This window comes from Oncorhynchus mykiss, chromosome 25 (assembly GCF_057628025.1).
Source record: "Oncorhynchus mykiss isolate SJ-2025 chromosome 25, ASM5762802v1, whole genome shotgun sequence".
NCBI lineage: Eukaryota > Metazoa > Chordata > Actinopteri > Salmoniformes > Salmonidae > Oncorhynchus > Oncorhynchus mykiss.
In genome coordinates, this window is record NC_143046.1 from 69,281,664 (window position 1) to 69,295,628 (window position 13,965).

General features: G+C 41.7%; 1 protein-coding gene across 2 annotated transcripts in view; it reads right to left on the reverse strand.

Moving 5' to 3' along the window:
* brf1a (BRF1 general transcription factor IIIB subunit a) overlaps nucleotides 1-11,081 on the reverse strand; it is a 64,322-nt gene extending 53,241 nt beyond the window's left edge. Inside the window, exons 1-4 of one of the 2 annotated variants that reach the window (XM_021584989.3) lie at nucleotides 10,796-11,081; nucleotides 9,945-10,154; nucleotides 5,577-5,657; nucleotides 1,312-1,485 (exon numbers count right to left, since the gene is read on the reverse strand). In XM_021584989.3, the coding sequence (XP_021440664.3) occupies nucleotides 1,312-1,485; nucleotides 5,577-5,657; nucleotides 9,945-10,128 (439 nt within the window). In that variant the 5' untranslated portion in view covers nucleotides 10,129-10,154; nucleotides 10,796-11,081. The remainder of the gene's footprint in view (nucleotides 1-1,311; nucleotides 1,486-5,576; nucleotides 5,658-9,944; nucleotides 10,155-10,795) is intronic. The other variant, XM_090220861.1, reaches the window with a different exon arrangement.
* Nucleotides 11,082-13,965: the final 2,884 nt, after the last annotated feature.

Here is a 13,965-nt window from a genome sequence, read left to right on the forward strand (position 1 = left end):
ATTTTGAATGCACTGGGGTCAGCCCTAGTACATTCGGAAAGTATTCAGACCCCTTCCCTTTTTCCACATTTTGTTACGTTACAGCCCGATTCTAAAATTGATTCAATTGTTTTTCCCCCTCAATCTACACACAACACCCCATAATGACAAAGCAAAAACAGTTTAATTTAAAAATAAAAAAATATATATATATTAGAGTAAGGCTGTAACGTAACAAAAATGGGCAAAAAGGGAAGGAGTCTGAATAGTTTTCAAATGCACTGTGGACAAGAAGTATGTGGACACCCCTTCAAATAAGTGGTTTTGGCTATTTCAGCCACACCATTTGCGGACAGGTGTATAAAATTGAGCAAACAGTCATGCCATCTCCAAAGACAAACATAGGCAGTAGAATGGCCTTACTGAAGAGCTCAGTGACTTTCGACGTGGCACAGTCATAGGATGCCACCTTTCCAACAAGTCAGCTCGTCAAATTTCTGTCCCGGTCAACTGTAAGTGCTGTTATTGTGAAGGGGAAACATCTAGGAGCATCAACGGCACAGCCGATAAGTGGTAGGCCACACAAGCTCACAAAACTGGACCGCTGAGTGCTGAAACACGTAGCGCGTAAAAATGGTCTGTCCTCACTACCGAGTTCCAAACTGCCTCTGGAAGCAACGTCAGCAAAATAACTGTAAAGTTTGGTGGAGGAGGAATAGTAGTCTGGGGCTGTTTTTCATGGTTCGGGCTAAGCCCTTTAGTTCCAGTGAAGGGAAATCTTAATGCTACAGCATACAATTATATTCTAGACAACTCTATGCTTCCAACTGTGTGGCAACAGTTTGGGAACGGCCCTTTCCTGTATCAGCATGACGATGCCATGCCCCATGCACAAAGCAAAGTGCATACAGAAATGGTTTGTCGAGATTGGTGTGGAAGAACTTGACTGGCCTGCACAGAGCCCTGACCTCAATCCCATTGGGATGAATTGGAACGCCATCTAATCAACAAACATCAGTGCCCGACCTCACTAATTGTCTTGTGGCTGAATGGAAGCAAGTCTCCACAGCAAATGTTCCAACATCTAGTGGAAAGCCTTCCCAGAAGAGTGGAGGCTGTTATACCAGCAAAGGGGGGGGGACCAACTCCATATTAATGCCCATGAGTTTGGAATGAGATGTTCGACGAGCATGTGTCCACATAATTTTGGTCGTATAGTGTATAATGGTAACAACTATTTGGTTGTAGCAAAAACATTTTGCATTCCCCTTTTTTCAAATCAACCCCTTCCTCTGTTACTCCACCATCCCTCTCTGCAGTGTGTAAGGATACGAGGTGTTCCTTCCGTCCTGCAGACCAGGTAGAGGCATGCGGCCACCACGTGGGCCACCCTTCGGCCCCGTGTCAGGCGTTTACACACGGCCATCTTGTAGAAGTTGAAGGCCGTGTCCAGGCAGTGCTGGTTCAGCTGCAGCTGGTGGCCCAGTGTGTTGATCTGACGTCTCCCTGGAGACAAACACAGACATGTTATTACACACAGTTCGAAGTCGTACACACTCAGACGCACAATCATATGCACTTAAGACATATAATAAACAGAGTAGACAAAGATCCACACACAACAGGGATTGCAATTACCCTGACGTTCAGGTCAGGTGTTTCGAAATCAGTGTGTCCTTTGCTCTCCTGATTAACTTTGCATGAAAACACTCAGACATTATACACAATCAGATGTCCCAGTGAATACACACAGGTAAGATGTGTGTGGCAAACTACTGCTGCTGAGGTAATGCAACATCTTAGTGATTAAATATTCCCCCTGCTTTGCTGAACAGATTGCTTCAGATTATAGGGCAGCCGCACATCACCAGCATTAGTCATACCTAGGGTTGTACATTTTGGGGAATATTCAGAGGTGGAAACTTTCTGTAGGAATATATGCAAATTAATATTACTACCATTTAAAATGTAGATGTTTTTTTTTGCATTGGATATATTTACCATATAACGGAGACAGAAACATAAACCGTTTACCTAATAAGTAGACAATTTCAAATGATTAAATCCTGCCAATAGAAATAAAAAAAAGTTTAGTTATGAATTGACCTTAAATGAGTTTACTTCACATGGGAGGATTTCACTGAACAACAAAAGGGAATATTGAATGATCCCCAATGACCCATCGCATCTCCCAAAAACGTTTTCAACATACATCTGTAAAATGATAGTCTAGAAACTAAAGCTTTGGTTGTCTTCCTCTCAGGGTTCCATGTCTTTTCCCTGGACCTCCCTCAATGTCCACCTCTTGAACATCAGACTCTGAGGCCTCATCTTCACTGTCACTTTCCAACCTTGAGGATGGCTCGTTGTCAGGCTCAAAAAGCCAAAAATTTGCCCGGATGGCCATCAATTTTTCAACCCTTGTATTGGTCAGCCTGTTGCGTGCTTTGGTGTGTGTGTTCCCAAACAAGGACCAGTTGCGCTCTGAGGGCAGAAGTCAGGCAGAAGTCTTCACGCTTTTTGATGCATTTCAGAACTGCAGTTTCCTCTGCTTGGAGCAACAGTGAAGTGGGCAGGGCAGTACGGATGTCTTCTCTTACATCTGCAAGCAGAGTCTGAACATCATACAGGATGGCATTGTATCCCTCAATCCGTGCAATGGCTACTGCTATAGGTTTCAGGAGTTTCAGGCTGCTTACCACTCCCTCCCGAAATGCATCATCCAGGAGGATCCTCTTGATGGGCCTATCCATATCGGCAGACTGTGATATGGCCATTTCTTGGAGAGACTCCTTCCCCTCCAGGAGACTGTCAAACATGATGACAACACCACCCCAATGGGTGTTGCTGGGCAGCTTCAATGTGGTGCTATAATTCTTCTCACTTTGCTTGGTGAGGTAGATTGCTGCTATAACTTTATAACCCTTCACATACCTAACCATTTCCAAGGCTCTCTTGTAGAATGTGTCCATTGTTTTCAGTGCCATGATGTCCTTGAACAACAGATTCAATGCATGAGCAGCACAGCCAATGGGTGTGATGTGAGGGTAGGACTCCACTTTAGACCAAGCAGCCTTCATGTTCACAGCATTGTCTGTCACCAGTGCTAATACCTTCTGTGGTCCAACGTCATTGATGACTGCATTCAGCTCATCTGCAATGTAGAGACCCGTGTGTCGGTTGTCCCTTGTAGAATACTGGTTGAAGGGTGGAGATGTAGTTAATTTTTTCTTCCCCACAAACAATTGACCACCCATCAGAGATGACTGCAATCCAGTCTGCTTTCTCTATGATTTGCTTGACCTTCACTTGAACTCTGCATTCAGCAAATGAGTAGGTCAAGCATGTCTGGTTGGGGTGTATGCTGGGTGAAGAACATTCAGAAATCTCTTCCAATACACATTGCCTGTGAGCATCAGAGGTTAACCAGTTGCATACACAGCTCGAGCAAGACATTCATCAGCATTTCTCTGACTACGTTCCGCCATTGAGTAAAAAAAAAAAAAAAAGTTTCCAGGAGGATCATGAGCTGTTGCTATGGATAAGGTGTCTGATTAATCTTTTTCACCTCGAATAGAAGTAGGGGGACTTTTGTCAGAGGTTGCTTGTTGTGAGTGCTGAGGGAACTTTATGCATTTGGCCAGATGATTCTGCATCTTTGTTGCATTCCTCACATATGATTTGGCACAGTATTTTCAAATGTACACAGCTTTTCCTCCTACATTAGCTGCAGTGAAATGTATCCACACATCAGATGTGGCATTTTCCTGTAAAGATTAGAAAAAATATAAATAGTTAAGTAGTTAGATTAAACAACTCCTTTATAAGATAACTGTTTTAAGATTAAACATGTATGGAAACAGGTGAATTAACACTCAGTTAGCAGGCTCAAGCAAGCTAAAAACCCACATGGTAGCCAAAACTAACTAGCAGAAATTGTTAATAAGTTAGATATGATTTAAACACACTTTGCTGTAGGCTACTATTTACTAGTTAACAAAAAATCATGCATGTCATAAAATATATTAACCCCACCCAGTATTGTAAACAAAACTTACCAGAAAGCATGTAGTCCTTGGCTCAGACAGTGTAGTAGTGTGGGCTCAATAACATATCATTTGTGTGCAAGATCTTGAGAATCAGCTGTGATGGAAGAATGCACTGTGCATGTAGAGGGTTGCAATTCCATTGAATTAGGGATAGTTTGACCAAAATATGCCACAAGACCTAGAATTGCCTTGTGTATCCAACAAAGGTTCACTGTTATAAGCTAACTTTGATGAATTTAAGCAAAATTCCCTTAACTTCCCATGGCAAATTTCCGGAAAAAGTCCAGAAATTTACCGGAAAGTTTCCGACCCTTTGCAACCCTACTCATACCACTCCCTCCTCATTCCCCTCTCCTCCTCAAGTTGTGACAAACTAAATATCCTGATTTCTATACAGCTTTGTCTATGCATCTTCCAAACCCCAACCAGCATCATCATCAGGTACATTTATTGTGACAGCTGGATACAATTGGAAAGCCCCACACTAGCGATATATTGAGGCAGTTTGGGTCAAATGCAGGACATATGAGATTTCTCCAGTAATGGGAAAAGGAACCTGTGTTGGTCATAGTGAGGAGACGTGATGAGTTAGAGTGGGGGTAGGGACGGGGGAGGATGATGCATTAATCAGAGTGTGGGTGGGTGGGTTGGAGAGCAGAGGGTGGCCTGGCCAGACACTTGGGATGTTTATGGAAGAGAGCATTCCCTCACAGCACCACTCTTGTTCTCTCAGAGCTCCATAGACACTATATATCTCCCCGCAGCATGACAGACCTATTACCCCATACAAACTCACACCCGGCTGTATCTATATATGTCTGTTCTTCTCAGACACATATATTAGTCATCGTCCACAAAGTCTGACTAACATCTGTCTCATCCCTACAGACACACTCTGACAGTGCTATGTTTGCAAGCCCCACACACACACACTCCTGCTTAGCAGTTAGCCAGCACTATATTGATCATCAGTACCATGGGAGTAGCAGGAGCCACAGACGACTACTCACATTAGGTTACTGGGAGATAATTTACATTTTACGGCCGAGTAAAAGTAACTTCCAAATAAACGTGACTAAACAAACAGGAAATCATCAAAACTAGGCAACACAGACTGAATGTGTCCGACCAGACAAAGGAAACGTATGACATCAGCCCTTTCCTGAGGCATTCAAGCATGCGATGGATGTTTGCTTGTGCCAACCAAGCAATGCTGTAGACACACCCTGTTAATCTCTCATTGGACATTAAAGGAAATGGGTGGTCCCTACCAAGTTTGTTGTCCTTCTGAAATAAGGTCCCGATACAGATGCCACTTTACGAGGGGATGAGGACCATGTAAAGCAGATGGCATCAGTTTAATCTGTCTAGTATAAGACTAAATGCTTTACTTTCAAGACATCATGAAACACAGCATTAAAAACAAAGGTTAATATCCTAGCGCACCCACATTTGAGGATTAGGCCTGCTGTAAGTGTAATGAGCTCTTATGATGCATGCACGCCAATGCTTTAGGAATGCAAGTGGTGACCCCTAATGTTAACTCACCGTTCTGCAGGGTCTGGGCCCGGGACTCCCTTCCAACGCCCGTATAGAGCCCTTCCCCAAAAGTGGGGTTCCTTCCAGAGGCTATAAATACAGGAGAAAGAGAGAAGCGTTACATCACGACACCAGGAGTGCAATCTTTAACATTTACAAAACAGTAGGGCTGTGACGATACTTCCTTTAAAATCCTGCTGTATGTAAGATATTGTGTGCAATAGCTTGGAAAATAAATACATATGAGACTGGATGACATAATGACATTAGGGCTGTTTTCCTAAATAAGTTAAATCTGCTTCATGTTTTGTTTCTTTTCCACGGTACTAGCGAGTTTCACGATACCGGTATCACACAATTTAGCAGATCTTATAGCAGGTCCAGCAAAATGCTTACAGTGCCTTCAAAGTATTCACAACCCTTTACCTTTTCCACATTTTGTTGTGATTAAAATTGATTTAATTGTCTTTTTTTTGTCAACGATTTATAGAAAATAAATTCAAACATTTGTTAAAAATGATTGATTGATTAGATAACTATTCAACCCTCTGAGTCAATACATGTTAGAATCACCTTTGGCAGCGATTACAGCTGTGAGTTTTTCTGGGTAAATCTCGAAGAGTTCTTCACTCCTGGATTGTGCAACATTTGCCCATTATTCAATTTAACATTTTTCAAGCTCTGTCAAATTGGTTGTTGATCCTTGCTAAACAACCACTTTCAGGTCTTGCCATAGATTTTCAACCAGATTTAAGTCAAAATTGTCACTTGGCCACTCAGGAACATTCACTGTCTTCTTGGTAAGCTACTCCAGTGTAGATTTGGCCTTGTATTTTAGGTTATTGTCCTGCTGAAAGCTGAATTTCCTCTCCCAATGACTGGTGGAAAGCAGACAACCAGTCATTCCTCTAGGATTTTTCCCGTGCTTAGCTCCATTCGGTTTCTTTCTTATCCTGAAAAACTCCCCAATAGTTAACAATTACAAGCACACCCATAACATGATGCAGCCACCACAATGCTTGAAATGGAGAATGGTACTCAGTAATGTGTTGTATTTGCCCCAAACTTAACATGTTATATTCAGGACAAAAGGTTAATTGCTTTGCCACATTTTTTGCAGTATTACACGTGTGCCTTGTTGCAAACAAGATGCAGGTTTTCATTTTTTTTTTTATATATATAGGCTTCCTTCTGTACAGGCTTCCTTCTGTTAATTGGGTTAGTATTGTGGAGTAACTATAATGCTGTTGACCCATACTCAATTCTCTATTGCAGCCATTAAAATGCTGTTTTAAAGTCACCATTGGCCTCATGGTGAAATTTCAGTTTCCTTCCTCTCCGGCAACTGAGTAAGGAAGGACGCCTGCATCTATGTAGTGACTGGCTGTACTGATACACCATCCAAAGTGTAATTAATAACTTCATTATTTATATTTATTTAACTAGGCAAGTCAGTTAAAAACAAATTCTTATTTACAAAGAAGGCTAAAATACTCAAAGGGATATTCAATGACTGCTTTTTATTTTTATTATCCCCCCAATCTACCAATAAGTGCCTTCTTCGCGAAACATTTGAAAACGTCCCTGGTCTTTGTGGTTGAATCTGTGCTTGAAATTCACTGCTCGACTGGGGACCTTACAGATAATTGTATGTGTGAGGTACAGAGATGAGGTGGTCATTAAAGAAATCACGTTAAACACTATTATTGCACACAGAGCAAGTCCATGGAACTTGTGACTCAAGCACATATTTACTCCTGAACTTATTTAGGTTCACCATAACAAAAGGGGTTGAATACTTGACTAAAGACATTAAAGCTTTTCATTTTTAATTCATAAAAAAAAAAAATGCAAACCATAATTCCACTTTGACATTATGGGGTATAGTGTGTAGTAAGTAGACTTTGAGCATTGGCTTGCGAGAGCCAGAACAGCTCATAGGGCAGGATGCCTGTTTCTGTAGTGCAAGGCAGCTTGATGTACAAGTACACCACCTGGAGAGGACGCTAGTCTATCACAGGGCCTTACCACCAATCTATCTAAAAAAAAAAATAATACATTTTAAATTCAGGCTGTTACAACAAAATGTGGAAAAAGTCAAGTCATGGATTGAGATTGGACTTCTGGTTTTTACTTAATTCTCTGTACAGGCCAATGATTATGACAACGATTCTGATCTAACCATAAATTAATATATTGCGGCACTGGCCTGAGAAGATTGAAGTTCAATATCTAGCCTAGAATTAGTCTAGTAGGCTCACGTTAACTATACTGAACAAAAAATATAGACCCAACGCGCAACAATTTCAAAGATTTTTCTGAGTTACAGTTCATGGAAGGAAATCAGTCAATTGAAATAAATTAGGCCCTAATTTATGGATTTCACATGACTGGGCAGGGGCACTGCCATGGGTAGGTCTGGGAGGGCAGGCCCACCCACTGGGGAGGCAGGCCCAGCCAATCAGAATTAGTTTTTCCGCACAAAATGGCTTTATTACAGACAGAAATAAACCTCCTTCCCCTCAGACAATCCAACAGGTGATCCCGAGCTGGCGTGGTTACACGTGGTCTGGGGTTGTGAGGCCGGTTGGACGTACTGCCAAATTCTCTAAGAAGACATTGGAGGCAGCTTATGGGAGAGAAATGAGCATTCAATTCTCTGGCAAAAGCTCTGTTGGACATTCCTGCAGTCAGCATGCCAATTGCACGCTCCTTCAAAACTTGAGACATCTATGGCATTGTTTTGTGTGACAAAACTGCACAATTTAGAGTGGCTTTATATTGTTCCAGCACAAGATGCACCTGTAATATCAGCTTCTTGATATGCTACACCTGTCAGGTGGATGGATTATCTTGGCAAAGAAGAATTGCTCACTAACAGGGATGTAGACAAATTTGTACACTAAATTTGAGATAAATAATCTATCCGTATAGAACATTTCTGGGATCTGTTATTTCAGCTCATGACACCAACATTACATGTTTTGTTTATATTTTTGTTCAGTATAGCTAGCTAACTCAGGTCCATTGTTGCCCATGCGAGGAAGTTAGGCTAGCAAGCATTTTAGCTAGGTAGCCTATGACAAAATGTAAGTGTACCGTATGAGCCATAGACCGTTTTGCCAACATGAAAGAGGAGGATGGCATTGGCGTAGGGTGAGTCCAAAAACATTTTGCGCATGCACAAAGAAATAAGTACCATGGACAAGCACATGATATTTAGCTAAATTGATTGGAATAAATTGTTCTTGGTAATTGGCATCTTTAAGTTTGTTTTCAGTGTATTAAACTTAGTATATATAGCCTTGTTTTCATGATGTTTAAATGTTTAAGTTGAAATAGTGGTGGAATAGCGGATGCAGTGCTCCTGTTGTCTTTGTGCCGACTTGCCAACTCAGTGGTTCTAAATCAGTAGTTGTTTAGTAAACTGTCGAAAACATTAACTTAAACATGCTGCAGGTCATATAACTGTTTGGAACATGCAATATTTGCTTTGTGGACTGCTTTGTGGTTTTGTGATGAAACAAATATGTAGTTGAATTTACCACGGTGGCGTATGAACGAATGGGTTAGAGCAAACAATGCAAATATGACAACAACGGTTGTAATATGGCTTTCTTACTGGCTTAGCTTCCTCAGAGATATCACCCACGCACAGCTACTGGAAAGACTAGCCAGGGCCATGTACTCTGCAAAAAATACCATTCTGCAATCCAAGTGACTAACTTAATGTCATGAAAAACTGCAGGAATAAAGGGATATAAAAGTGTTTTATACTTCTTATAAGCAATGTCTCTTAGCTCTCAAAAACCCTTCTCTCCATAAGCTGGCTCTGTGTGAACTACAATTCCAACGCTGTGTTTTAACGTTTAGAAACTTCAATAATCATTGCTTGCTAAACGCTTTTGAAACATAACCCTTCTTTCATATCAGCAAGAAATATTATTTGAAATAAAAAAGACATGCTTACTGTATCTGATTTGCACAGATCCATAAGCTGTGTGCGCCTCCAGTTGACAAACTACACTTCCTTCAGAGTTATGCTAACACACAGGTGTTCAGAGCATTAGCACAGGTGGTCACTGGCTGTTTTTCGTAAACAAGTGCTGTAACATGGAGATCTGGCCATGTGGAAACACTAACCCTATAAAAGGTGTGTAGTAATTATTTTGTGCTGATTTGAAAGACATGTTCCTTATGCTTCCAAAAGGTACCGCGAGTGATGCGTGTTAACGTCTAGAGCAAGCATCAGGGCTCTTAAAAAAAGAAGATACCGTCATCAATAGGCACTAAAAGGTAGTCATCTATGAATGGGCTACCTCTCAGAATAATGTAGCTCTTGTCATTATAACCAACCTACAATCCATCTGCACATACCATCTCCAGCTACAAACTGTCCCACAGCAGAGGAGCCGCCCCCTCCTGTCTCCATGAACTGGACCTCGGACACGATAATGTTGTCCTCCAGGACCGAGCCACAGCCCACGCACACCGCATCGCCTCTGGCCTGGTCCACATCGATGTCTGTGCCCCCACAGTTCTTACACACTCTTGAACTCATGGTGAAGTCTGCTCACACTGCTCAGCCTGGGGAACAGAGAAAAAAAAATGGGCCACATTTTTGTGGAAGTCCCATTTTGTAAGAGTTGCATTTATTGGCTACATAAAAATCTACACATGTCATGTATTCTTCCAGCCAAAAGGTGGTGGCCTACAAGCATAACCTACTGCCAAAAACAATTAAATCAACTTAAACTGCATGAGTGACTGCATATCACGTTTGGAAATAATTACTATCACAATAATATGATAGCCTAACTAACACTTTCATAAATCCTCTGTAACCTGACCCTGGACGCTTGGGGTATAAATGCGCCACTACACCCCTAGCTAACGTTACGTGGCATAGAGTGGTGATCATTTATCTAACTAGTTTGCTGTACATTTAAGTGTCATTTGTGTCAAATGCGCTTGTACTGGTCTAATGTGCTTGACATTTCCGTCAATGATTGTTCCGCATGTTTAATCTCGTACCTAGATGAATTAAATAACGACCCCGTCTTAAATCTTTAATAGCCGTGAGCGTTGGAATCACTGACCGCAAACTTTCTACAATCTACTAGGTTAGGTTTTGGTATTAAAAATAATTCTGTGTAGCCTAATGGGTAACATGGTTTCCAAAAGGTGGTGATGAATTGTTGAGAAAATACTGGATAATGAATACGCACCAGCCAATTCAAAGGCGATGCTGCTGACAGCGATGTGGCTAGCAAACTTTAGCTGATAGCAAATCTCCCGAGTAGATTTCCAAGCCAGTGCGTCAGCTAAATCTATGTAAATGTTTTGTAGTGACTAGACAATGTATATAGCCTAAATGTACTGTTATTTGGATTCTAAACCACACATTATTTACTGTAATGAGGTAACAAGATAGACAGACTACCATGCATGCAATCCTTCTTGTAACCTCATTGCCAAGCCCACATGTGCGTTTTCATGCTTGGCAAATGGATTGGTCCAAACTGATTTTCGAGGGTGATATGCCCAGTAGTGATAATTCTATATCCCTTTCTTACAGAAATGTGTCATCAGAGAATGTTCCTGCCTCGTACGTGATTGGTAATGATATTTGTTGATCCAGTATATGAAGAAAAAAATACTCAAAATCTAAAAAAATATCAAACTGCTACTACAAACACCCCCTTTTAGCTCCACATGATAGCGACCCATGTACACAGTTATATCACTGAACGCAATGGACTGACATTTTTAAAGAGACACGACCCAAAATCCTTGTCTTGTGACTTGACATCTTTCTTTTCGTGTCATAACCTCATTCTAAACATAAGATATACTTTTTGGACACCACACTCCACAAATCAATCTTGCAGGCTCCAGTTTTATATATTTTTTATTGATTATTATCCAGTCATAGGGACAAGTGCTGAAAAGAATGATCTAGTATTTACATTTATTTAAAAAATTAACCTTAGGCAAGTCAGTAAAGAACAAATTCTTATTTAGAATTCCGCCCACCCTGGTCAAACCCGGACGATGCTTGGCCAATTGTGCACCGCCCTATGGAACTCCCAATAACAGCCGGGTGTGATACAGCCTGGATTCGAAACAGGTTGTCTGTAGTTTTTTTTATTTTTTTATTTGACCTTTATTTAACCAGGCAAGTCAGTTAAGAACAAATTCTTATTTTCAATGACGGCCTGGGAACAGTGGGTTAACTGCCTGTTCAGGGGCAGAACGACAGATTTGTACCTTGTCAGCTCGGGGGTTTGAACTCGCAACCTTCCGGTTACTAGTCCAACGCTCTAACCACTAGGCTACCCTGCCGCCCCGTAGTGATGCCTCTAGCACTGAAATGCAGTGCCTTAGACCGCTGCGCCACTCGGGAGCTCAGAACTGCAGCTGGCCCATAACAGAGCCACAAGTCTATGTATTTATTTGTTCAAAGTGTGGTTTACATTTCTGTATTGATCTGACTTCATTGTAATCAGAGGGATAATTTTAATACTATGAATGCGAGTCTCTCTTTGCTAAGAGCTGAGGAAAGACTGACTGCGTCACTTCTTGTTTTAATGAGAAACATTGTGTTGGAAATTCCAAAATGTTTGCATAGTCAACTTGCACACAACACTGACACACACACTTACCCCACCAAACATGCCACCTGGGGTCTTTTCACAGTCCCCAGGATAAGAACAAATTCACTACATGTTCATATTTTTAAATGTATGTCAATTGTAGTCTTTTGTCTGTAGTCTTTTCATTATGCGTCGACCCCAGTACAACTTGCTGTCGGCATTGGTTAACGGGATCCCCAAAAAATCCAATAGGTATTTATTTGTTCAAAGTGTGGTTTACATTTCTGTATTGCTCTGACCTTTAAAACTGTAGTCCAAATTACCTGTGGGCTGTTTAAATTGGTGTTTTAACCCTAGGATGCATATGCTGTATTGGTTTCCCCCCCAAAAAACATATCAGCATCTAATATTCCAGGAATTCCTTAAATAACGTGTCTTTAAAGTTAACATCCTAGTTTTTTTTTACTTAAAAAATAATTAAAAAACGAGTTTTTGCATCATTACCCCAAGTTTTCATATGTGGGCCAAACATGACCCGTATGTATTTCCTATGGAATTCACTGCACTGCAATCGTCAAACTGACCTTTCAAATTTGCAAGTAGTCTGGGTAGCCATTTGATTAGATGTTCAGTAGTCTTATGGCTTGGGGGTAGAAGCTGTTTAGAAGCCTCTTGGACCTAGACTTGGCGCTCTGGTACCGCTTGCCGTGCAGTAGCAGAGAGAACAATCTATGACTAGGGTGACTGGAGCCTTTGACAATTTTTAGGGCCTTCCTCTGACACCACCTGGTATAGAGGTCCTGGATGGCAGGAAGTTTGGCCCCAGTGATATACTAGGCCGTACGCACTAACCTCTGTAGTGCCTTGCGTTCAGAAGCCAAGCAGTTGCCATACCAGGCAACCATGCTCTCGATGGTGCAGCTGTAAAACCTTTTGAGGATCTGAAGACCCATGTCAAATTTTTCAGTCTCCTGAGGGGGAATAGGCTTTGTTGTGCCCTCTTCAAGACTGTCTTGGTGTGCTTGGACCATGTTAGTTTGTTGGTGATGTGGACACCAAGAAACTTGAAGCTCTCAATCTGCTCCACTACAGCCCCGTCGAAGAGAATGGGGGTGTGCTCAGTCCTCCTTTTCCTGTAGTCCACAATCATCTCCTTTGTCTTGATCATGTTGAGGGAGAGGTTGTTGTCCTAACATCACACGGCCAAGGTGTCTGACCTCCTCCCTATATGCGGTCTCATCGTTGTTGGTGATCAGGCCTACCACTGTTGTGTCATCAGCAAACTTAGTGATGGTGTTGGAGTCGTGCCTTGCCGTGCAGTCATGAGTGAACAGGGAGTACAGGATGGGACTGAGCACGCATCCCTGAGGGGCCCCCGTGTTGAGGATCAGAGTGGCAGATGTGTTGTTACCTACCCTTACCACCTGGGGGCGGCCCGTCAGGAAGTCCAGGATCCAGTTGCAGAGGGAGGTGTTTAGTCCCAGGGTACATAGCTTAGTGATTAACTTTCAGGGCACTATGTTGTTGAATGCTGAGCTGTAGTCAATGAATAGCATTCTCACATAGGTGTTCCTTTTGTTCTGGTGGGAAAGGGCAGTGTGTAGAGATTGCATAATCTATGTATCTGTTGGGGCAGTATGCAAATTGAAGTGGGTCTAGGGTTTCTGTGATAATGGTGTTGATGTGGTGGTGTTGAGCCATGACCAGCCTTTCAAAGCACTTCATTTTTTATATTTTTATTTTTTATTTTATTTAACCAGTTCTCATTTACAACTGCGACCTGGCCAAGTGTTATGAATAAA